We start from the raw sequence: 25,272 nt of genomic DNA, 5'->3' as shown, positions 1-25,272 counted from the left end.
TTGACTTCCTTTGTTAACCACGGCACCAATCATCCACAATCAACTGTTTCCTCTTCTGCATGTCGTCCCTCCATTGTGTGAGTGTTTCCCTCGTTTTTTCATTGCAGGTCTTTAAAGAAAAAAATGCAAAATTGGTTTTATAACACTAAAAATACACACACTAGCGTTTAAACACATCATCATTTGTTTTTGTTCTCATAATAAAATACATGATGAAATATCCACCCCAAAACAGGCACTAAACTGGACTTTTTTCGAAGGAGATTCTAGGGTTCTTGGAAGGATATTTCATTTCAGTACTCGAAGCAAGAGATAAACTGTTAGCCTCTTTTATATCTTAAATAAGGGTGCCGTGCAACTCTTTCTGGACTTCCACAAAATTTCGCGCTGCATTTATCTTTGGCGTTCACAACCTACAATGCATGGGTTAGACTATATCTCGTACTTTATTTTATTTATTTATTTCCTACAGCGCCCCGAAGGGCATTACAGTGGGGGGAGTCACAATACGAAAAATGGATTTTGAACACAACATAGGTCATCAAGACACATAAGTACGCAAAGTAATATACAAACTCGCAGACGCAAATAAACATGCATAAAAAAATGAACAACCTTAGTCTGCATAAAAAAAGAACACAAATGCGTTGATAATATGTTCACACTCAAATATATTGTTCAGAGACAATGCTGGAGTTGCGAGAAAAAGTAATCTGGATTTTGCAAGGCAACAATCTCGCTTGGCAAACTGTTTCATTCTTTTATCGTTCGTGGGAAGAAAGAGTTACGAAACAAATCAGACCGACGTGTATTCCCGAACGTTTTGGTCATGATCTACTCTGCGCGATACATAAAATGGCTCCAAGCAGGTAATGTGATCTTTCAATTTTAAATAAACTATAAGAAATACTGTGAAACAATTTTAGACACAAATGCTTACGCCTAACAACAAGCGATTTCCATTGCAAACCCTTTTTTATGGTGGACACACTGCTACGAAAGTTGTGTTATGGCAGTCTCAACGCAATTACAGAAAAAAGGGACGTTAAAGGAGCTGTGCAACGATTTTAACGTTGAAAGAATCGGCATCTTCTGCTTTTGATATTGTTCACCTTGTCACAAATGACAGAAAACACACCTCCTTTCAACGAAATGTTGCGATTCCGCCGCGTAATAGCGAGGCAAAAATTAGAATATTCCCCGACCTGCAGCCGCGAGCGGCGGCCATGAGAAACAAGCGGCGTGACGTCGCTGGGGAATCTCGTAGACAGATAGCAGTATTGTGCGAATACCCGCTCGATAAAAGGTAACTTTTCTATAAATCTTGTCGTTCCAACATATATATATAAATGCGTCAAAAACCTGGTATCATCGACAAACTTTTATTATACGGAGTTTTAGTGGCGCCATCTATCCTAGGTCCAGAAAACCGTCAGCTCTCTCTGCTACCGCGAATAGCCGCCAGAAGCCAAAGGGGGAGGGGGACAGGGCCGGACGGGCTATGGCCGGACCTGGATGAGACTTTCCTCCTTTCACCATATTGTTCGCGCGGCACCCGCCAGCACGTGGTCACGCGGTAGCGAGCGGATGAGTTCTCACTGCTCACTGATGGCTCTAAAGAGAGAACTTTTCCGGAACACCGCGCCTACCCCAACAACGTCACTGCGCACGTGACCCGAAAGACGACGTACGAGTTGAGAGGCGGCAAAAACCTGGAGCTTTTTCATTTTTGTAAATAAAAGCTAGGGTATCCAAGCAAAACCTGTTTTCTGTAGTTCACTTCAAACGTGTCGGGCATCAACTTCCACAATAATTTAAGCAAAGCCCTGAAATTGTTGCACAGCTTCTTTAACTTTCTCAAGTTAAAGGGGCACTGACACCCCAAAGGTCGTATTATTTTTTATCGTCAAAAACTATGCAAGTTATAGACCGTTCCATTAGGGTCATAGCAGAGAGGGTAAAAAAAGAAAAAATGATTTCCCCCTCTCACCCGCGGATCCGCTTCGCGAACGCGGATCCGCGCGTTCTCAACCGCAAAGCGGCTAGGATCGAGCGTTTGGAGCGCGTTTTTGCCAACCGCTTCGGGACCGATTTCTCCCAACCGCTTTCACGAACCGCAAAGCGGCAACCAATCACAACGCGACGCTGACGTGACGTCAGTGACTTTCGAAACAAGATGGCACCTGTCGCTGGTGAGGCGTCCAAGGAGCTGTAGTCCTAGCGTTGTAGTCTTAGCTTTCGACAAATCAACAAAGAAACTTCACGTTCACGTCCGTCACTTGAATCTGCCGCGAAAAGAATTGACTCGTAATTTTAACGGGCTTCGCACCGGTGATTCGGTTCGGGTAAGAGTTTGTTGATTATTCCGGGTGCCACAGCCCAAGCTCGCTGCCTTGTTAGTCTCTGCCTCTAGAACGTTAGAACCCGCCCCTGACCGACCGAAATGTCAGCTTTTCTACCCACTTGGATAGTCGCGTGAACTATTGAAAGCTTTCGACACAGTGCATGGCCACCACGAAGGACGATAGAGACATCGTGAGCTCGATTGCGTCGCCAACGCACTACCGCAAAGGGGGCAGGGTACCTGCGCTAGCTCGACCTGTAACGTTTACCACTAATAAAATAAATAACGGGAACCTACTCAAGGAATGAAGTGTACGTACCAGACAATGCAGAGGTAATCCATACGGCGTCTATTTGAGCTTAATGTCAAACAAACAGTAGACTCGATCGACGAGCGAGTGACGAGAGGAGAGTCCGCCACCGACGAAGCCACGACCGGCTAGCACCGAACACATTCCCCCGCATCAGGGTCTGCCCCACCGCTCACAACTTCGAAAATGATAAGAGCGAACAACGAGGGGGGAAAACGTTCTCTATCCCGAAAACAAGGTCAGCTATTCATGCGGGAAGGGTCCACTTCGAAGAAAAGTTCGGGAACATCCTGTTCTGAGTCAGCATGGCGCGCCTAGCTGGGCTTTGCTTGTGGGCGAAGTCGAGGGAATCACAGGCGAGTTTGGCGGGTCCATGCTTCGTTTTTCGCTGCCTGAACTCGCGATACGTGCAAACATCCCGGAGAAAAATCTTCGGAGTGCCAAAATAGCAAACGTTTGGCTTTGGATCTTGAATTAAAGTGGATTTTGGATTGTAAAACAGGGTTGCCAAACGCAAGTCTCACAAGATCACGCGTGATCGCCGAGAAACCGCCAACCGCCTCTCGGTGGGTCTCAACGGGGTCGCTCGCGAACCGCAACCGCGACCGCTTCGCGAACGCGGATCCGCTTCTTCCAGTGTGAATGCGCCATTAGTGCGCCGGCGCGGCGCCTTCGCCGGCTCCACGGCTTCCGTGACAACGTATCTGCGTTGCTGTGCTTTTCTTTGTGTTTTTCTTTTTTTTTTTTCTGAGGTGTGTTTGCTTTGCAGCCAATGGTTTTTTTTGTGCCGTTTCGCTCAGCCAATGGGTGTTTAGGTGTCGTTTCGCTCAACCAATGTATTTTTAGGTGCCGTTTTTCGCAGCTACAGACATGAGATAACGCCGGCTTCGTTCCATGGGGCAGTTAATGCTTTCGATATTAAATTTCGATATCCTAATAATTCTTGCAGCAAAGCAACTGGGAGGACCGGTCGTAATTATTAAGCAGAAATTTGGCTCATCACCAGTCTGAGAGACGGACGGTATGGCACGTGGCCATTGCCTCCCCACCTATGTCCACCAGTCATCATCAAGATGGTTGTTTGCCTAAACGCAACACTAGAAGGCCGCAGGAATTTTGAGTGGATCGTTTGTTTTCTGTTCCTTCCAGCCTCTTTAGTAGTCGACGTGATCATATAGAGTTGCGTATAATATAAGAGGCGTTTTCGATTTTATAAAACAAATGTCAACAATATCTTTATTATCTTTGAAAAAATACAGGTGTAAGCGTGCTGGCCCACAAAAGCAAAGATGCTTGTATGTGGGACCAGGCAGCCAACAAAACACCGTGACACATTGAACACTGGAGAAACAAAACAAACAATTAACAATAATGTAGGAATTTGGGCAACGAATACGCACTAAGTAATTATATAATTATTATTGCGCGAGCGTGAGGCACCATTCTTTTACATTCCGTTTTACCGCACGAAAGGATGATAAGTTCAGCGAAGACTCTGGCAAACGTTTGAACATCGAAGGGACATAGTGTCGTTTTAACTTTTTTCCATAATTTGTGGGTATCTTAGGGACCTTGAACCTATCTGTACGCCGCAAGTTGATTTTTTTCTTTACCTCTTATGCAGTTCTTACACGTTAAAATTATTTTGTGCTATGTATCGTCAGTACACTGGTTACAGAAACATATCTGATCATCTGAATGTTAACATGTTGATACAGAGTTCTGGCATTCCCCCAGCAAAGCAAAAGTGAACGATAAATAACTCCATGACAATATATAAAGCAGGGCAGGTGTCATATAACTAATACCCGCAAAAAAAAAAAGAGAAAAAAGAGCTCGATGGCAGCCACAACATTTTCTCGTGACTTACCAGACCGCCGTCGGGGCAAACGTTCCTTGGCATCCGCAGCGTCTGGGAACGATTAGAGCATCCCACTAGGCACCGTGTTAAAGAATAACCAGTAACACCCTGCAAAGCATTGACACATGATGTCAGAAATAAAAATTAAAATAAAACTATGTCCATTAAAAAAAATTATAAAAAAAGTTGAAAAGGTGAATTTAAAGGCCGGCCCGAGAGCAGAGAAAAGGAACCCGAGCCTTTCATTCCTCCTTGCCAGCCCTCCCACAACATAAAAGGAGGAAATCACCTCTCGTTTTCTCATCGCTATTTTATGACCTTTTTTTTTTCTTCTTCTTTTGACCTCCTGCTTGATTATTATTTTTTTCATTGTTGCGAGTTTGGTGCAGGCACAATGAAAGTTTAAAAGTAAATTTAGAACAATTTAAAAATTTCCTTTCCTTTGTTTTTTTCGCCGTGCCTTTTATTTTTAAAGGGCGAACGATTCCTTTCGTCATCAGGACTCTCACAAGTAACGACACGATTAATCATGGTTAAGGCCAGTCCGAAGGAGTGTCCCATTTACGAGAAGCCCATCAGGTTTTCTTGGCTTCCGCGTCTCAGGAGCGCGGCGTCCAGCGCAGAGAGGGAGCTACTCAAGGACAGCAGGTAGCGGGCACACGGAGTCGGGAATCTCTGTCTGCAGCTTCATATTGACTAATCTGCCTGCGCACCTGGGTTAGGGCCTTTAAAGGGATACTACAACGGAGTTTTGGCGCTCATTTTTCGGTCTATATGTGTTCAAAAAAGCAGTATCACATGGAACATACCAATATCTTGATAAAAAAGTCTCGAAAAGGAATTTTAAAACGAATTAAACGATTAGCAAAGAGCACCTGGTGGATGTCGCTAAGGCCTCGTTTGTAATGCTCGTCTAGGAACCTTGACAGCTAGTGACGGAGGTTGTCTCGTCTCCGGCCACGACGAGAGAAGGGGGGAAGGAGGAACTCCCCTCTTCCCGCGAATCCCTTTTGTGTGTCGCAGAAGTCGCTATTGTCCCCCTACAAGATTATAGAAGATTAACCCGTCACTCAAAATTCGTACAAAAGCAGCCGCTTCGGTGGCTGGAACGACTAGGCCATTCTCTCGACGTCAGCCTCGCCGTAGCTTTGCTCGTCTTGAGACGACCTACGTCACGATTGCGTTGGATGTCACGTGCTCTAAGCTGGGCCTTCTCCGAGCGCTTGCCAGAGTGGGCCGTTTATAACGAAAAATACAGCCACCCGGATCAAAATACAAACGTGCGATTGTCATTTACGGATATTGCGGATCATATTCAACCTATTCTTGAACACGACGGGAATATTTCAAATTTCGTTGAAGTATCCCTTTAAAGGGAAATTGAAGCGGTTGTGTATATGAGTAAAACACTTAAAGGTACACTGACACCCTGCAAAAACAGTTGTTTTGTTTTCATTTTTTGTTAGGCGATTTAGTATGGTGTCAAAAGACTACCCAATGAACATTTTGCTACGGAGTCACTTATATTTTTAATAAAACCAAAAAACGCAACTGCTCGAACACGAAACCTGCGCAAGTCCGGCTTCAGGGCGCCGCCTTTTTGCTCAGTTGGGGCGCGCGTGGACGTAATCGAATAGACCTGTTGCAAAACGTACGGCGCCGCGACGGCAAAGGATTTTTGGAACTCTCGTTACAAATCACGCGCTTTCTCGTTGCGCCTCCGCGACCGCGCGCCAGCAGCCTCCACAGCCGTCGCACCCATCCGCCATCCCGCCCACCCGCCGGAACGTCGTACTTCGTTGGCGGCGCAGTGGCAGCGTGAACGCATCTCTATTCGCATCTTTGAATCCGTTGTTCGTCGTAACTTACCTTCACGTCTGGCAGTGTCACTTCATCCACTTACTTTTCACCTCAAACGTGGTACGGTTAAGCTAGGTTGGACGAAGCGTTGGTGCAGCAGACGACAGAGCCGGTACAAAGGAGAGGGATGAGATAGGGGCGGCCTTGCAAAATAACCAACGCAATACCCTCTCTCCCATTTCCGTGCGCTCGTCTCGTCGCACGTCCGACTCGGCTCTCGGCGGCTCGAACGTTGTTGCCATGGTAACTTGCGCCTGCTCGCGTATACCACGTGGTAGCGGGAATGAAGACGATGGGTCCGATGGGTGGCGCGTACCGAGGACTCCCATTATTCGTCGGGCGGCGCGAGTGGGCTTTTGGGATCTTTGCAAAGGGCCTATTAGGACGCGTCCACGCGCGCCCCAACCGAGCAAGATGGCAGCGCCCTGAAGCCGGACTTGCAAACGTGTATGATGAGGAGAGAATGCCGGAAGTCACGTAACTCCACCCGACAATGCGCTTTTTTTCCTACCATTTTTTTTGGGGGTGGGGGGGGGGGGGGGGCGGGGGATTTGGCGCAGTCGACGACATGCTTTGCGGGAACCGTTTGGCGTGCGATTGCTTTGTAGTTATGTTCGTTCCGCTCGCTGTTCTGCACTTGAGGATGAGTTGTTTTGAACATTGAAGAGCTTTAAATGAGTAGTGAGTGCCCGTGGTGAATTCCCGTGATCGACTTAAAAAGAATGCCCACGAAATGTTGCGTGAAGAACTGGCTCACAGGTCTTGCATCCGAATGTTTCATTGTGCGGCGCAGTCTGAACAAATTTCCGAAAGATCAACGGGGTCGTGACCAATGGCTGGTTGCAATTCGTGCAGAACTGTTACGGGCACCTCGGAAAACGGACACTACCCGATTTATATGCTCCTTGCATTTTGTGGAAAGTGACTACATTAAATTCGCAAGTGTCAAAAAGATAATCCCATACCTTTTTGTTCAGCGACGTTTCGTCCACGACATTTCCTTTTTCCACTAATAATCGTAAAAAAAAAAAGGTGCAAATATCGCAAAATAACAAAAAAACAGTACGTTTACAGTGTGGATTAAGCATGGGTCCGCTCTATGTGAAGCGGACACCTGTCCACTGAGCTACTGGGGGAACTCTTCGGTCGTAGTAATGCAGCAGGTCGACTGTAGGTCGGAAAGTTTGCTTTCGATTTCCCTCCATCAAAGGCACTCCCCAGGCTCAAAGTCGGGCAGCCTTCAATAACCCACGACTTTGATTAAATTTCGTGGTTGTGTATAAATCTTATAGTATATTCGACTGGTCGTTTTTAAGCGCTCCAATCATCTGCATCGAATCTGGGAGACACGGGAGCGCCTCCAAATCCGAGCTAGAGGAACAGCGCGCCAACCAAATGCTCGGCTACTTTTCCGAGCTTCCCAAGCCCCCGAACGCTGACAGGGAACCGGATACCGAGGGCAACTTTCGCGACCACAGCGCTTCTATGGTGCAAGCTACAGCCCGATACGAAGGGTTAGCCAATAGGGAGTTGTAGTAGACCGTTTCTCTCCTCCGCTACGGTATCCACGAAGAAAACGCCGCAGCTGCGCATGCGCCGCCAGCATTGTCTGCATAGTTCAAGGTCTTGTGGCGGATTACGGAGCGCTATCTGGGTGCTTAGCGGGCTGCGGAAACGGTCTACTATAATTCCCCAATACCATTCATCTGCCTAGCGGCCCCGCCGCATGACCGTTTGCCCGCACAGAAAATGGCAGCCTTCAAAGCGGACGCTGGCTTTCGCTGCAGTCCGGTGCCCCGTCAAGCGTCGAGCACCTCGTGAACTCACTGCACAGCACAGAGGGATCTGTGCGGTATTCAAAGGCGGTGGGGCCTCTCGGCCATATCGGCATCTTCACTGGGCATCTTTCTCTTTCAACTCAACAGCGGAAGTGGCTGGAGTCACGTGACCGGTCCTCTGGCACGCGCTCCCACCGCTCCCACTTCGAAGTCAGAGCGCCTTATAGCGCTCTGACTTCCTTTGCCACGCTCCCGCTACGCTCTCGCATCTTTTGTGGGATTGCCCCCTTCACTCCACAGCCCGCTCTCGCGTTCTCTCAACCTTCTCTCCTCCCCCGTCGACTCTCACTGAGTGGCTCAACCCGCCATCCCCTCCCGACCCTGGCCGGGTCCTCGCAGCCTCACAGGCGCTCCTTACGTATCTGGAAGACCCCGAGGCACCTCCACTTGGCTCCAGACTACTGAAACCCCATTAGTCCCTGATCGCTGCCACTCGTCGTCTCGTTCTTCCTGGAAGCTCCCGAGACAACTAAGTGTTTTTTTTTTGTTTTTTTTTACCATACAGCAGGCCACATGTGCTGCCCACTTCTTTGGTCGTTAAATAAATACGTTTCAATGAATGAATGAAAGAGAAGGAACGTACTGTGTTCGCTATTGCGTTAAAAATATGTTTTAAGAATGCCGTTATTAAATATTAAAGAAATGTCGCCTACAAGGTTTTTTAAATTTCATAATAATTGACGTCACAAATAAAACGAAGCAAAAAGGTGAGGAGCGGCAGAGAAAAACGCCAAAAATAGAAGGCGCGCGCGCGCGTGGAGAAATTGTGTTTACGCGTTCGGGTGTTTTTTTGCGTGTCTACAACTGACATCGCTTTCGACAGCAACAAAAAATACGACGTTTAAGTTGTCAGTGCCTCTTTAAGTGTGGAACGCCATAGCTAGAGATATTCACTCTCGCGTGACAGTAAACGTAGTGGCGCCAGTGTGCAAATAGCCGCCAACCACTTCCGGTTCTGACCCAGATGGCGGGTTTCGCAGTATTTGCATAGAGTAATATAGTAAACTTAAAGAGAGGACACAGAAGGTGATTCGCGGCCCAGAATGAGCGTTTAATGCCCTCCGATGCGTGGCGCTTCTCTGTAATTTGGTTAATATTAATGACAGCTCTCTCTCCGAGAAGTTTTTATTTTTTTTAATTGTTATGGCTTTAGAAATATTTATGGTACCTAAAACGACTAAATAGTGTTAATCAAATACGTCACCATAATCACGTGACGAATGCAGGGGGGGGGGGGGGAGGTGCCGTTGCTTCCAATGCACCCTCCTCAGAATTTACGGCGCTCCGTGGGGGCCGCCATGTTAAAACTTGATACCAGTGTTGCTGCATCTGTAGGTCATCTTTAAGTTAGAGCTGACGGAGAAAATCTGGCCACGGCGCAACGCCGATGTGCGCTGGAAGCTAGAGCCGGTTTGCTTTCGTTGTTTTTGTTTGGTCGGAGAGAATCTAGCAACAACGCACGGTCAACATGGCGCCGGTATTGCTTTGGAGTGACCACGTTTGACGCAGTTTGCGAGTACATGTAACGAAGACGTGACCGGAGAAGTGCCCCTGTAATGGTCCCGGAAGACCGAAAGTATCCTTCGTAATCGTCGTGTGTGCTTTGAAAGCGAAGGGAGTCACAGGGTCCACGAGTGCGCAACCACAAGCCAAGGTTCACGACAGCACTGCGTTGACTTCGGCGATCTCGTTCTGTTTGGTGCATAGAGATAGGTTTGGTGCAACACGGCGATGCGATAAAGAGTTGAAACGTTCGTGGTGTGTGGTGCGGTGCTTGGAGGTAGAAGCCCATACTAGCAAGAAGCGCAAATTGGTTATTGTGGGGTTGAAATTCAACGGGTTCAGTCCCGTCGTCGTCAGCTGATCCGGTCGTGCTGGTCCAGGAGGACGCAGCGAGCGCTTTTAAAAGTAAATCTTGCTTCGTTTCATTTCAAAATGTAAAAGATTCTCGGACGCATACCGTGAGTAAAAATCTGCGGGCGTTTTTAACAAAATTACGTTGTTTTAATTGAACAATGGACTCCGGATTGTTGTCCTAGACCTGCCGTTTTTATGCTTCGTGTTGGCGTTTGCACAGCGACGCACACCGCCCGAGTAGATGATTCGGTCCTGCAAACGACCGGTCATACAAAATTTCAGGGAAACTTAAGTCACCACCGATATTTTCTTGTAAATCTCGTGTGAGTTTGTTGCGCTCATCATCTGGTGTGAAGAAATTAGGGCAACGTTTCCTACCTGCCTAAAGATGTATGAACTGAGACCATTTTGTTATGTAGTGAACTTAGTGCTTTTCCTTTATATTGGGAAGAGGTGTTGGTGAATTTACTATGGTACAATCACTGGAGAGTTGAGACATTGGGGAAAAGAGACAAACTACGAGCGTTTTGCCTTGCTTTCGTAACCAAAACCAGAACAGCGAGATAACTGCCTGCGCGTACTCCGAAAAGATGGAAGCAATAAGTCTTCAAAAACCCGTTTTATGGTTTCAAGCCAAGGAAACAAGACAAATATAATTAAACTTCCTTGTGTCTATGCAGCAGGACTTATGTAACACAACAATACATTATCTTTCCAAAACGAAAAAAGAAAGTAAAACTCAGTCCGCCGTATAGGGCAGCAACTACTTCTCTGCAAAACCTATCCTGGCAACGTAAGCGGTTTTAAAGGGATACTACAACGAAATTTCGGCGCTCATTTCTTGGTCTATATGTGTTCAAAGGAGCAGTATCACATCGTATATACCAATATTTTGTTAAACAGCCTCGAGAAGTAATTTTAAAACGAATTAAACGATTACCAAAGCGCACCTGGTGGATGTCGCTAACGCCTCGTTTGTAATGCTTGTCTAGGAACCTTGACAGCTAGTGACGGAGGCTGCCTCGCCTCCGGCCACGACGAAAGAAGAGGGGAAGGAGGAACTCCGCTTTTCCCGAGAATGCCTTTTGTGTTTCTCAGAAGTCGCTATTGTCCCCCTACAAGATTATAGATGATTAACCCGTGACCCAAAATTCGTACAAAAGCAGCCGCTTCGGTGGCTGGAACGACTAGGCCATCCTCTCGACGTCAGCCTCGCCATTGCTTCGCTCGTCCCAAGACGACCTACGTCACGATTGCGTTGGATGTCACGTGGTCTCCGCTGGGCCTTCTCCGAGCGCTTGCGAGAGTGGGCCGTTTATAACGAAAAATACAGCCACCAGGCTTAAAATACAAACGTGTGATTGTCTTTTACGGCTATTGTGGATCATATTCAACCTATTTTTGAACATGACGGGAATATTTCAAATTTCGTTGAAGTATCCCTTTAATAGGGAGTTTTAGTAGACCGTATTTCCCGCTCCGCTAGCCCTCCGCTACGAAGAAACCGCCACTGCGCCTGCGCGCCGATGGCCTTGGCTGTAGAGTTCCGGGTAGCGGAGGGGCTGAGCGGAGCGGGAAACACGGTCTACTAAAACTCGCTAGTATGGCAGCCTCCGCTTTGCGCCGCGTTCCCTTTCCCTACTACTCCCCCCCCCCCCCCCCCCCCCCTCCCTGGATGAATGGCGCCTGCCATGGCCTGCCTGCCTGCACGCCGTCGCCTCTAGATCATTCTGCATGACCTCTGCTCGTCCGTGCGTCGTTCGTCCGTGCCGTGCGTGCCGCCCGTCTGTGCTTTCTGCTGCATCAAGTTCGGTCGACTTTGCATCAATCAAGGTGACGCATGACCGCTTGCGTGTTCGCATTCTCGGCGGCAATTTGTGGAGCCAATCGGTTTGAGTTTCTCACGCTGTTGTTTCCACCGGGCTGTCGGGCTGCACTTGATCGTGTGTTCATCTTGATTTTCGATGAGATTGTTAAAAAAAAACTTAACTCACGACACTGCACACAACATTGTCCATGGATTTACAGATGCCGGTGTTGAACGAATCTCTAACATTGCAGATAGAGCCTTGGTTGTTTTGCTCTCTGGAATTTCCAGGAGGTGGGGTGGGCTTAACCCCTTGCATATACTATTGGACAGGCACGTAGCCAGGATTTTGTGTCGGGGGGGGGGGGGGGGGGGGGCGCTTATGACAAAATGCTGTATGAGGGGGGGGGGGGGAGGAGGCCCCAGCAAAATGGAAGTTTTGGGGGGTGGCCTGGCCCCATGCCCCCCCCCCCCCCCCCTTCGCTACGTGCCTGCTGTTTTGCACACTCCAACAACGTCTTCTGTTAAACGCAGTCTCCTCAGTTCTCTCATTCTAAAGCTTAAGACTGTCGCCTTCAGAGCTAAGGCTGTAGTCTGTGATTTAAGGGCTTCAAACGTAAGCTTGGCCAACCAACGGTGTGTGTGTTGATAAGCCATTTTTTGAAGTTGACAACGAATATGTTTACTTTATCTTTGATGTCCGCACCTCCTCAAAACAACCAAGAGCAATCTCCAAGCACACAAACTTCCCATTGGAATCGAGGTCATTGAGTGGTCCCATATTGTTGAACTTTATCGTTCTGCCCATGAGATGAGCTTTTAATTGAGTCTAAAACTTACTGAGAGACACATTTTTCAGAAACCTTTCAGCAACATGGAAGTAAATCGTGGCGCACAGGTACTGAGTGCCTTACTCTTTCTTGCAATCATATCCCTTGTTTATGCCAAGGAGCTTCCTGAGGCAGCCATGACTACAGCCTATTTCTGTGATAGGATGGACAGATCATTTGATTCTCTAAATAGCTCGAAATTCAAGAAGACAGGGCAGAAGTTGCGTCATGCCATTATGAAAGGAGAATTCGAGGTACACGGTTTCCTTTACCAGCAACTCGGATGGATTTCAGCATGGAAGTTCCAAAGTAGGAGGTAGCCACAAACCACCATAGGGTGGCAAATTACTATAAAGAGTGTCCTCATGCTCTGGGAGGAGATTTCAAACGGCAATGACTATAAGTTCTTAATTACACGACGCCTGCAGCAAGACCCACTTCCGAACATATTTGGAGCTATATGACAAATGCTGGGTTGTAATACAAACCTAAATGTGTATCAGTATGCCTCAGGACTAAAACACATACGGATAAAGAAACTGTTCAAACTGTCGAATAACGGAAACGTAGAGGACGATAAGGCTTACCTGCTCAAAGAGTTGCAAATATGTTTGTATCATAAAAGTTCAATTGCAGACAATGTGGAATGTCTTCCAATTTATAACTTCCCGCTGCTAGAGGATATTTCAGAGGTGAAATCAAACATCAGGTTAACATAATTGATGACTCGTTCACTTATTACATTCGAGCTTTTATATTACGCATTTCCTTGAACAGACAACCCATAGTTGTGGCTGTTCTCAGCTGCTGAGGGATGAGTTTGACAACTAGACCAGGCCTCACCAGTACTTTCTTAGGCTGAAAGCATACCATGTGCTTGGAAAATTCTTCAGGAACCTAGTACTACTATAACAGGTTGCATTTGATTTCCTTCAGCAACTAGAAAATCATTTTCCTGCGGTAATAGAGAATGTGGCGCATGTTCGAGGAGTGTGTGCTGCCTTGTATCGCGCACTCTCAGGACTGGGTAGTTTAACTTTGCTCAGAGTGCCACAAATGGTTTTCAAAAAATGTTTTGCAGATTACGCTTTAATTGGCATGTTCAATTTTTTAACCGGAACTTGGAAAAAGTCTGGTTGCACTCTCCAGTTGCCGAAAAGCAACTAGACAAGTTTAAGTGTTAATAGTGTATTAACGGAGGCGGTTGCCAAATCAAAAACAGAAAGTGTTTACTAATTGAGCGGTGCACCTTGCACTCCAAATCTTTATTTCAGTTATTTCCGACAAATATGTATCAGGCCCCCTTGCAAAAGTATTTATTCACGGTCTATACAATGTCCAAAAAAATAATGTATAGAGGCTATAGATTCGAAAGAAAATGCATCCACTTTTGTATCCACTGTCTATAGTTTTTTAGCCGCTTTTTTTACGCCATACTTCCTTTCCGATCAAATGTATTTCGGGGGATGTTTAGGGACTTTGAATCTTGTCAGATTCTGAATAGAGATCTCATTGTTTGGTAATGGCTCGCCCGCAGTGTGTTTCAGGATATGCCAATTCGTGTGTTTTATATTAGTCGCGGGAATTAGGAATTTGTACTCTCCACTGTATGCTTTGCTATATTATTATACTCTTATAACTGGTAATGATGGCGATGTCTCATTTATTTCTGGACTTACTTCCTGTGTTTGAGTCGTCGTGAAAGCGAAGGGATCACTCAGCATGTTCCATGTGGAAAGTTTTTGTTTACTTGATTCAGCTAAAAATTTATTACGAAGTGTACGGTATGCGGAACTCCTTCATATTCATTTATTTTTGCGAGTATATTTTTCTTATAAAACATACAGAGCGCCTGAAGTAAATCATGGATATACGAATGTGGTCCAATAAAATATTTTCAAATTACTTTTTGTTGTTGACCCCCCAAAACTTCACCAGTCAGGAGTCAATGTGGAGATTGTGTAACTTCAATGTTCAACAGTAGAAAAAAGCAAACAAACAAGATCTAGACCCCTGTTTTGTGAAGTAGAAATTTTGCTTTGACACATTTTGCGCGGACTCTGTCGTAGAAAGTGAAATAAAGCAGCGTAAACATAAAAAAAAAAAAAAGAGAAGCGGCTCGGGGAGTCGAGTAGCTCCCAAGAGCCTAGCGAGGAGGGAGGCGAGGAGGAAAGAGAGGGAGAAAGAAAGAAAGAAAAGGGTACCGGAGAACCGGAACAAAAATGCCCAAACCGAAACCGAAACTAACTTGACCGGAACCGGAACCAGATTATGCTTAATGCCGCCTGCTAGGAGCGCTAGCTGTCACCGGTCTATCTGGGCCGCTGGGGACTATGCCAGTGTCCCCTTTTTACCTTGTGTATATTACTCTATGCCTCTTCTTTGTACCGGCTCTGTCGTCTGCAACACCAACGCTTTGTCGATCGAAACCTGCCACGGTTGCTGTGAAAACTAAATGGATCCGGTGACACTCCAATACGTGAAGGTAAGTTACGACGACTAACGTATTGAAATGAGTTCACCTGTCGCGATGCCTGTACGCTGGCACAGATATGGTACGCCGGCAACGACGTAAGGCTCGGCGGATGGGCGGGATGGCGGATGGCTGCTGGCGGTAGCTGCCCGGACGCGCGCGCAGTCGCGGAGGCGCAACGAGAAAGCGCGTGATCTGTACCGAGGGTTTCCGAAATTTCCTGCCGTGGTGGCGCTGTACGGTTTGCAAAGGGTCTATTGGGCTGTCTCAGCTTGTAAACGGTCTCAGCTTGTAAAGGATAGTAGCGGTACGCGATGACAATTGGACTGAATGCTGTATTGTTTGTATAGGCCTTGTAAAGTGCGTTACAATTTCGAACGCGTACATTGAGTAATTTAGGCATCGTGCGCTCTCTTCCGTGTCCGTTTCTTAAGTCAGCGTGAAAGTCTACTATGATGATAACACACCGACTATCTGTCAGAAAAGGGCCTCGGTGGAATATCGAGTACATCGATTTTATTGAAGCATTCCGGCGGAATCGCCGGAGTCGCTTGGCAGGATCCGGCGAACCTGCGAAGCAGCTACGTTCGACGGACGCGATATCGGGCTTTTTTTCCGTTTTTTTTTTTTTTTTGTTGACATTCGTGTGACATTTAGGAGAAAATAAACGCTTGTTTGCACTCGTTATCACTCTTATTTGCTTGTTTTTGAACTGCCAACCACTGCCTCGAATCGCTGTTTAGAAGCGTGACATGACAACACGAGGACGAACCACACTGATCGATTGCCCCTAGGCTAGGTGGCGCAAGCTACCCGCCATAGATAACCCGTAGAGACGATGCAGTTGCCACGGAGACGCCCATGCGCAAAGTGGGGCAGTTCGTCGGGGCGTGCTGGTCCAGCGTTGGTCTACGCTAGACTGTAAACACCATCGTTCGGGCGCTTTTCGTCTGGCGTAGTGGCCGACGAACATCGGTCTGCGCCGGCGCGTCTTGCATTCGTCGACGTTGGAGTATAAACAGCCCTTTAGACGTCGTCCTTTAGGACGTCGTTCTTTAGATAGTCCAAGAGGTCGTCCTAAAAGTCCGCTTTGACGTCGTCTTTGAGGTCGTCCTAGGGGTCGTCTTAAGATCGCTCTGGAGGTGATTCTCGACGTCGTCCTTGAGGTCGTCCTTGAGGTCGTCCTAGAGATTGTCCTAGACGTCGTCTTTGATGTCGTCCTATAGAACGTCGCCCTCGAAGTCGTCTTCGACATCGTCCTTGAGGGTGTCCTAGACAAATGCTATCGCTATTCATAGACAACTAAGAATAGTGGTTTCTGCAGCAATTTCTTATGTGCTGGCTTACTCGTCTGGTCGCTTCATCACGACGCGCTCCTTCCTGTCTGATTGAAACGGTGATAGACGCCACTCCGGCAGCCGTGATTTCATAACCTTCGCTTATCGCTCTTGACAGCGGCCGAGCTCATGTCCTTTGCGGCATGGGCAGTTCACGGGGCTCTTAAGCGCAACCCCCTCTTCCTCCCTCCCCGCCGCCCCCTCTCATTTCTTGTGCCACGCACATTTAGACTTACAGAAATTTATGTAGCATAGTACACCTATACACCGATCAATTTTTTTGTTCCAAGGACATGCATGATGTCTAGGACCAAGTCTCCAGTCACACAAATTCTTCCTTCAGCTTTGTCTAAGGACATCAATGATGTCCCCAATCAGCCGACCATTTGCGCACTATTCCCTCTGCATGATTTGTTTTCAATTACATCAGTGATGTTCATTGGCGGGGCCACCAGTTCTACAAATTCCCTCCGCATATTTGGTCAACTACCTACACTGGTGTTCACCAAATCAACTCACATGTCCCGCAATTTCATTTTTTATTTTTTTTTTTTATTTCAAGGGCATCGGTGATGTTCACTGACTGGGTCCCCAGTCTCAGAATATTCCCACTGGCATAATCTTTGTTCAGTAGTATTATTGGTGTTCACCAATTAACTTACTAGCTCTATAAGCAGTGTGTTCCCCCAAACAATATTTACAGTGTTCGTTTCACCTCGCAGTTAAATTGCGCATCGCCGAACGCTTAGTTTCCGGCCAAATGTAGCGCTAGCGGTTTGAATTAGACGCCTAATTTTCAGAACTACTGTATGCAAGAAAATTTTTCCTAAAGTAAAACCTTTCAAACTTTTCAAGTCCAGGTTCAAAAAATTATACAGCCTGAAGTTAGTCTGCCTCAAGGGCGTCTCAGCTGTAGATGAACAATTTAGCCAGTGTGATAAAACCGCTAACCTGGGCTCTTTAACGTGCACCACGCAGTGGTGATATACAACCGCACTTCGGTACGATGCTCATCTAAATCGAAACGGGCAGGGGTGGGGCTCGAACCCAGGATCCCTGGGTCCTGCAGCCATAGCTTTCACTCCACGTGCTCCGAGTTAGTGTGCGCTAGCCTACTCGGCCACCGAACTCTTTTTTTTTTATTATTTAAAATTGATTTTTATGTACATGTTTAAAAGAATTCGTTCACACTTCGTCATGCAAACACAGTGCAGAAAAAGCACAAAAGAGCATAACACAGTGTGCAGCGTGCAAAGTAACACAAAGCAACACAAAAGTTCACGTGTCTAATCCGCAGTTCAAAGGCCGCAAATGCATAGGCAGTACTAACCCTGGAGACCGCCGCAAGGCAAATGGCGTGCCTCACTTGGTGATGGCAGAGAACCCGCGCACTCCGAGCCGAGCCTTCAGTGTTTCCCAACACTCAAGCCCCTCCTGCTTTGTCGTCGCAATCAGCGAGCTGGCATACACAAAACCATCCAAAAAATGCCTCCACGCAGGTTTCCCTCCTTCGACAACTTGAAGGTGATCCGTTCTTGACCTCCACAACGCGTGCAAACCAAGGATGGTCAGAACCTCAAAGGCTCGACTATCTCTTCCCGTCCCACACTCAAGAAACATTGCACTTCGCCACGACACATACAGATCAACTTCTAGTGCCGCCCGCAGCTGTGCCCAAAAAAGTTCAGCATTTGTGTAAAATAGGATAATATGTTCCAGAGTCTCTGGAAAAGTATAAAGCGCGCAATTCATGGACCACGGTACGAAACAATTCTTTTGCACCAACCATGTGTTTACCGGGAGAACTCTCAGATGTAGACGCAAGAAAACATTTATTGTAGCTGTTCTTACGGGATAGCGTCGGAGCCGTTTGAAAACATCCGACTCCACTGCTGTTCCTTTCCACATCCCATACAGTGGGACAGGACTTAGCATGTCGAGCGTGTCCCAGTACTGGGTCTTTCGTTTCACCTTGTCAAGGTACTCATCAGAGAAGCGGTCCTTAAAAAACTTAATCGCTGCTTCAATTTCTTTGTAGAATTTTAAGATCCGCGAGCGGGAAGATCCAGCCTCACCTTCTAGCCACTGTCCTAAAAAATTACCTCCGAGCACTCTGAAGGAGGATAAAACAATGTCGCTCCTCTGACTTCTGAAAAACATAAAACGGTGAACTTTTAACTTAAGTTCAACGTTTACTAACCCCAGGCCGCCTTTCTTTTGGGTCAAAAACAAGTTGTCGCGTCTCATGCGCTCAAACAGTGATTCCCACACAAAGATGGCAAGAAAACGGCGCACTTTGCAAATCTCACTTTGTGCACACGGTCCCTCTTGGGCTGGATACCATATGGTTGGAAAAAAAAAAACAGCATTGCTAACAAAAGCCCGGGTAGGCAGAGGCATCTGCCTACCGTGCCACTCTAACACTTTGACATTTAGACGGTTCATATCGATTCCACCACGTCCCGTGCTGAGACGCTCCGGCTTCAAATTCACTCCTAAATAGTTCGTCACCAAGTCCGCAAAACTTATGCCAAGAAATGGTTCCGGCTTGGAGTCCCATTCGCCGAGCCACGCTCCCTTTGACTTCCCCGCGTTCATTTGGTAACCGGAGGCAGTGAAGAAGGCGCCGATATGTTGAACCGCCACCTGCACTTGACTTTACGAAGAGCAGAGCACTGTTAAATCGTCCGCATACGCAAGCACATTTACGGAGCCTCCCGGCAGAGTTAGTCCACGGATGTTCACGTTACCCGCTATAGCTCTGCACAGAGGTTCGGTGTAGAGCGCGAACAAAATGGGCGACATTGGGCACCCCTGTCGCTCCGATCTGCTGATGGGGATGGAGGCAGTCCTGTTTCCGTTCACAAGCAGGCAAGTCGACACGTCCCGGTAGCACAGCTTCACGTACTTCAGAAGCCGCGCTCCAACCCCGCAGATCTCTAGAATGCCGAAGAGGAATGAGTGCGATACACGATCGAAGGCCTTGCTCAGGTCCACTTGAAGTACTGTGAGGGGCTGGGCGAGGACCTACGCCGCTTCGCATGCGACTTGCATGGTGTGCAGATTTGTGGCGATAGTCCTGCCCTTGAGGCCGTAGGTTTGGTGTCCGCCTACGACGTCACGTAGGCCAGCGTGCAGCCGTCTGGCTATTACCTTGGCCAGCACCTTGTAATCCGTGGTCAGAAGGCTGATGGGACGAAAGCTGTCCACACTGGGTTCTCCCCCACTATGCTTCTTCGGTATGAGAACTGTCAGAGCCTGTCGCATGGATGATGGCATCAGATTCCGTCGCCGAATGTCTTCGAAGACGTCACAGAGGATCGGGGCAAGTTCGCTCAGGAACGTCTTGTAGAAAACGCCGCCTAGACCATCGATCCCCGGAGACTTCCATCGGGCGAGTTTTTTGACGGCCCACTCGATTTCTGCGACGGAAATCTTCTTGTTGATTTCCTCCCGCAGCTCCTCCGACACCTTCGGAAGCGGCACTCCGGGTACCCGGAGCGGCTGAAGGTGATCTTTTTCCGTAAACAAATCCTTGTACGCTGAGACGAAAGCGTTTTCAATATCTTCTTGCTCTGTCAGAATGGTATCCAGGACTCGGAGTGACGTAACGCGCTTCTGAGCAGAGCGCTGCCTTTCCTTTTTTTTTATAAACTTTTCTTGGTTTTTCATCTCTTTCCAACGCAAGCGTGCGACACCGGATCATTGCTCCCCGGTACTGCTTCTCGAGTATTTCGAGAAGTCGTCCCTTGCAATCTTTGATGTCTTCAGTGAAGACGCCAGGAGTCTTGTTCTCCTCTTGAAGTCCCCTTTGCCGGGATTGCTCCCCGTCGATGCCGCGGGAGCCAAAGCAGGGGGGCCCGTCGGAATTGGTAGCGTCTGCTGCTTCTCAGGCGGCGCACTCTCAGCTTCCGTTTGACCCGGCGTCGTAGTCGGTACTTCGACGACGTGCTCCGCGCCCTCTGCTGCCTTTTCAGCCTCCTCCTCGTCCATTTCGAGGCTTCACGCTTCATTCTCGACGGCTGCCTCGGTGACGGTGGCATACGTCACCGCACAGTTGACGCGCTCGTGCCCGAAGCGTCCACACTTTTCGCACTTCGGTACGCGACACTCGCGGCGTATGTGCCCTGTGCCCTTACACCGGAGGCAGAGCGGTGAGCGCCCTGGTACAACCACCAAGACGTTCCCGCCGGCGATCCTCAACTGATGTGAAAGGCGGTCCAGGGGTACGCCCTCCTTTGGGCTTAGCCGAGCCAGCCTAGTCGTGGACTGGATGCCCGCGAAGCCATCGGCTCTCCAGACGTCACGCGTGATTCCGTTCACCTTTCCGAAAGGCTCCAGGGCCTTCCGCAGAACCTCGTGGGTGACGTGAAAAGGAACCCAGCGCAGCTTCACGTGAACATCCGCGTTGTCGGGGTCGATGATCACACAGCGCTTGCCTTTTATGGAAAGCTCCGCCGCCTCTACCACACGCCGCTTAGATTCCGCCGTCTTCAGAGAGAGCATCCAGACGTGGTTCATCTGGTAGTCTCCAAATGCGTCGATGTCGGCCATCACGTCCAGGCGCTCCAGCTCTGCCCGGAAATCAGAAATCTTGTATGGTCTTCCGGAGACGTCGCCATGAAGTAGAACGGAGTTCAGCGCAACACTTCTTGAAGGAAGCGGGGGCAGAACGACACCTTAGTCGTCGGTGGAAGCAAAGACAGAGTTTCCGCGGCCTGCGAGGGCCGTTATCACCGCTCCTTAGGAGAGCATGATTACACAACCGTCGCTGGTGAGCGCCGTGCGTGGATTGACTCGGCCACCGATCCCCCTATGCCCCTAGGCTTGCTAGAAATATCCTCTCGGCTGAGACTGTGAGGCTGGGGGAAAGAAAGCACTGCCAAAGCTATAGCGCACGAGCTGAGTGGGACTCAAGCCGCGTCTCAAGATGCTCGCGCGCCCCAGCCTTTGTAGTACTTTCTTTCCCTCAGTCTTAGAGCAGACCATAGCATCGTCTATTGGCGACGTGAGCGATCGAAAGCGTCGCTGTGGTCGGCCTGCAACAATTGGCCGACTGCTGACAATGACGTCAGCAAAGGATTTCTCATCTACGGAAATAAGAGGAATGGAAGAACCTCAATTTGGGCGGTGTTGGCAGTGTTGCTTTGAGAGCGCTATGATTTCAGGCTTCCACCATGCCCATTACAAACACCATCGAACTTGTTGTTCACAAGGTAATGACGTCACGAAAGGTAACCGAACGAGGGCGCCATCGAAACATCTCGCCGGTAATACTAACAAAGCCTGACAGTTTGACGACGGAGCCATAGAGTGCCCGGTCGCAGATTTCGAGCGCGAGGATCTGGTAACACAGAGCATTTTTCGGGTAACGTGGACGCCAGCGCACAGCTTTTGCAGCGGTGAGGACCCGAAACATGGTTTTCGAATCCGACGAGAAAACGAAGCGGTAGCGCGTGGAACGCGAGTAGCATGAGCGGACATTCCATCGCTCGGGAGAAGTGTGTTTCGGCGCCTCGCTGCAGCAAAACGCCCGTCACGTGACTTTCTTTTTTTTTTAAAGGGGGGGGGGGGGCGTGTTTGTTTTGCAGACGCTCGTTGCAAAGAGCAAGCGCCGCATAAATACATACATACAAACATACTGTAATGAAGGGTGTTATGAATGAGCCCCAGACCATTTCCTAATGTCCGCATCGGGCCGTTTTGTTTCGTCGAACGCCTCCCGCGGGTTCAAGGTCATCTGACTCAGCGAGCCTGGCACCATCATCGCTTCGGAAGCACGCCTGCCCAGCGAACGCACAAGACGGGCGCCGTGATATATCCAGACTTTAATGTGTACAAGTCTGGATATAGCCTCCGAAGAGGAGAAAAAAACGTCTCAGGTTTCACCGCCTAAACACCAGGGCACGGTCCGGGGCGATGAGATCATCCGGACCCCTTCATTCAACGCGTAGACACGAAGGGTCGAAAGGCGGCACGTCACGTCACGGCCACGGACGGTGTTTTGACCAGCTGCGAGAATTCCAACGAGTCGGTGTTTTGGTGAGACTCTCGGCGCCGTCTAGACCGACGGTGAAGTGTTTACGGCGGCTGAGTGTGCGTGATCATGGAATGTGGGGCGGTGTTTGAACTGGACACCTTTCTGTGATTGGCCGACTATCCACCGATGTGGGGGTCCCTACATAGGGACCTAGGGAGAACCAAGTGTTTAAAATGAGCGAACTTTGACAAGCAAATTTCTTCTCTTCTCTGGTCTTGAACCAACTGTACAAATGTAAATTAAACATCTATCGTAAAGTAACCCGGCTTCCGAGGCCCATCTTCCTGATGTCCTGGTCGGCACCTGGCTCCGGCGGAGTCCGACAACAAGGTCTACCCTGGGTTCGCTACAATACATACTCTCATCCATTGTCGGCCGTTCCACCTTTTCCATTTCGGCGGCCGCTACTCGGGGCGATCTGCCAGGCTTTGTCAGTACAGAGAAGGCTATGCTCAGACGCTGTTTCTAGCAAGCGGGCCAAGGTGTTTTCCCCTCTTGAAAGCCTACTGCTTTCGAGCTTGCCAAACTACTCGCTCCTCCGGACACCAGTAAAAATGACGATATAGAAAGATCGTCATGTATTTTTGTTATGTGCCCCTGTGTTAACGCTTTGTGTCACGAACTTGGCAACATTGTGAGGTTTTTAGTGAAAACGGTATTAAATAATTAGTCTTCGCAATATTAAAAAAACAAAGAAAAACTAGTAATTCGCATTGGATTATCTAAGGATATCTCATTTGTATTTGATTGTTCGCAAGACTTACCTGAGATCCATGGAGTTTGCAATATATTTCTCCGGCTGGATCAATATCATGGTTGCAGTGATGTCTAACCCCAGACGAAAATCCCTCTGAAAAAAAAAATGTTATGAAGGTACAACCAGGCAAGGAGATTATTGTGAGTTTTATTAGAGCTCTGTTTGTGTCCTCCTTCATCCAGTCCGTCGTTTTTTTTTCTGTCTTAATCTTTTAAGTATTTAGTATCACTAATACAAGCAAACACAAGTATGCTGATAATAATCCCTAGAGAAGAGGAACAAGGGGACAAAATACCAACACATATCTCCAAACACAGAAATCTCCAAACACAGTTTGGAGACTGGTCTTTGTTCCTTTTACCCCTTGTTTTCTTTGTCCAGAGGTTATTATGGTTATTCTTGTCCAGGTCGCTTGCACCTTTGCATTAATTCCATTATCTTAGCAAGCACTGTGCGTTTGCGTTAGCATTGTATCAAATGCAAGTACCTTTCTAAGAATGTTGGCACAAGTTCGCCTAATTAAATCTTTATTTTAAGTTCTACTTTCGCTAGTCATTTTTATTCGTAACCATAATCATTTTACGTTATCCAACAAATCATCGTGATGGCAGACTTTCAAAGTAGGTTGTCTGCACAAAAGGTTCTATTATATCGATAAACATTATCATCCGTTATTTCGAGCTACACATGAGGCGCAGTTTTAATAACTGATTGCTTGACAATTGACTCTCGCAGCTGCAGCTGCCAAAACCGCAATATTTTGGGGGTCGCGACGGCTTCATTTGTGACATCAAGATAATACAATTCCCTGAACGAATGTAATAGACGAAAAATTAGCAGCAAAACAGTGTAGCATATATGAAACTCTAAAGGTGTTCTGAGGAGGTTTCTGAGATGGCCTAAATATGGCGATAACTCACTCTGGTGGTTATAACTATTCTAAAAATTCCTAAATCATTACAATTTAACACAGTTAGACAATTATTGCAGTATTACGTTCCCTCTAGCAAAAAAAAAAAAAAATCTTTTTTTCGGCCGCCCTTATATGTTTTTATCATTTATCATTTACGAAACCATGCACATTATGTAATTACAGAGTTTGCAATCTCAACGAAATGTCAGTTTTCACTGGTTACATGCCGTACTGGCGGCCGAAACATTGCTCCTACCATCGACGAGATGACTTTGGTGTGTTCGATCTTTGTTTGCTTTTTGAATAGAGAAATCGACCGCGCATTTTAAATGGTATGCGATGCACTGACTTCCTTCGGGTCCGATGTATATTAACACAGCTTGTTTCAACCTCGTCGGACGCCTGACGCTCTAAAAAATTTGTTTCAACATCAAACGACGTTCACAGAACACCGATGGCATCTAATCACACGTGTTTCTTAAAGAAGTAAAGCTGGCAAAATATTTCGAGAAAAATCAGAAACACAATCTTATGTTTGTTCAATGGCTGCAATTTTAATATGACTTACCGCCTTGAAATGTCGGTAGAATAAGAACCACGGCGAAAAGTACGAGCAGCATGATGCTTATATTACGATACATAATCCCAGTCAAACGGGAACGTCCTTCTAAAAGAGAAATAATAACATAAATAGAGCCTCGGAACTTGACAGCGCAATTTTGTTTTCGGAATGTAGAGGCAACTCGTTTAAAGGAAACCTTCTGCGAAACATTAATGGCCATTGATTTTTATAAATTATTCACCGTGCACTAAGTATTTACTCCTAAATGAGTATACAAAGTATCTCATCAAAATATTTATTTAGTTTTGGTAAAACATTTTTTTTAAATTTACGCGTCCGAATCACTAACTGTCGCTCTGCTGGCAACACTGAGCAGTGGCGGCATTGATTGCGACGTCAAATGTTGTATCCAAGAGTAGACCCTTCTTCCTCGTTGTGTGTTGTAGAAATTGGAAGTGCGCGACAAAACAGTGGCGCCACGGT

The 25,272-nt window shown here is 47.5% G+C and overlaps 1 protein-coding gene across 1 annotated transcript; it reads right to left on the bottom strand.

Moving 5' to 3' along the window:
• Positions 1-13: 13 nt before the first annotated feature.
• On the bottom strand, positions 14-24,868 carry LOC120850898. Its single transcript, XM_040223586.1, has 4 exons — positions 24,796-24,868; positions 23,322-23,407; positions 4,525-4,623; positions 14-109 (listed from the first exon to the last, which is right to left on the bottom strand). The coding sequence occupies exons 1-4, from the start codon at positions 24,866-24,868 to the stop codon at positions 14-16; spliced, it is 354 nt and encodes a 117-aa protein (XP_040079520.1).
• Between the last annotated feature and the right edge of the window lie 404 nt (positions 24,869-25,272).

This window comes from Ixodes scapularis, unplaced genomic scaffold, assembly GCF_016920785.2.
Source record: "Ixodes scapularis isolate PalLabHiFi unplaced genomic scaffold, ASM1692078v2 ptg000312l_1___fragment_3__unscaffolded, whole genome shotgun sequence".
In the NCBI taxonomy this organism is placed as follows: domain Eukaryota; kingdom Metazoa; phylum Arthropoda; class Arachnida; order Ixodida; family Ixodidae; genus Ixodes; species Ixodes scapularis.
Note: the sequence above shows the minus strand (reverse complement) of the source record. Positions and strands in the feature narration are given on the sequence as shown.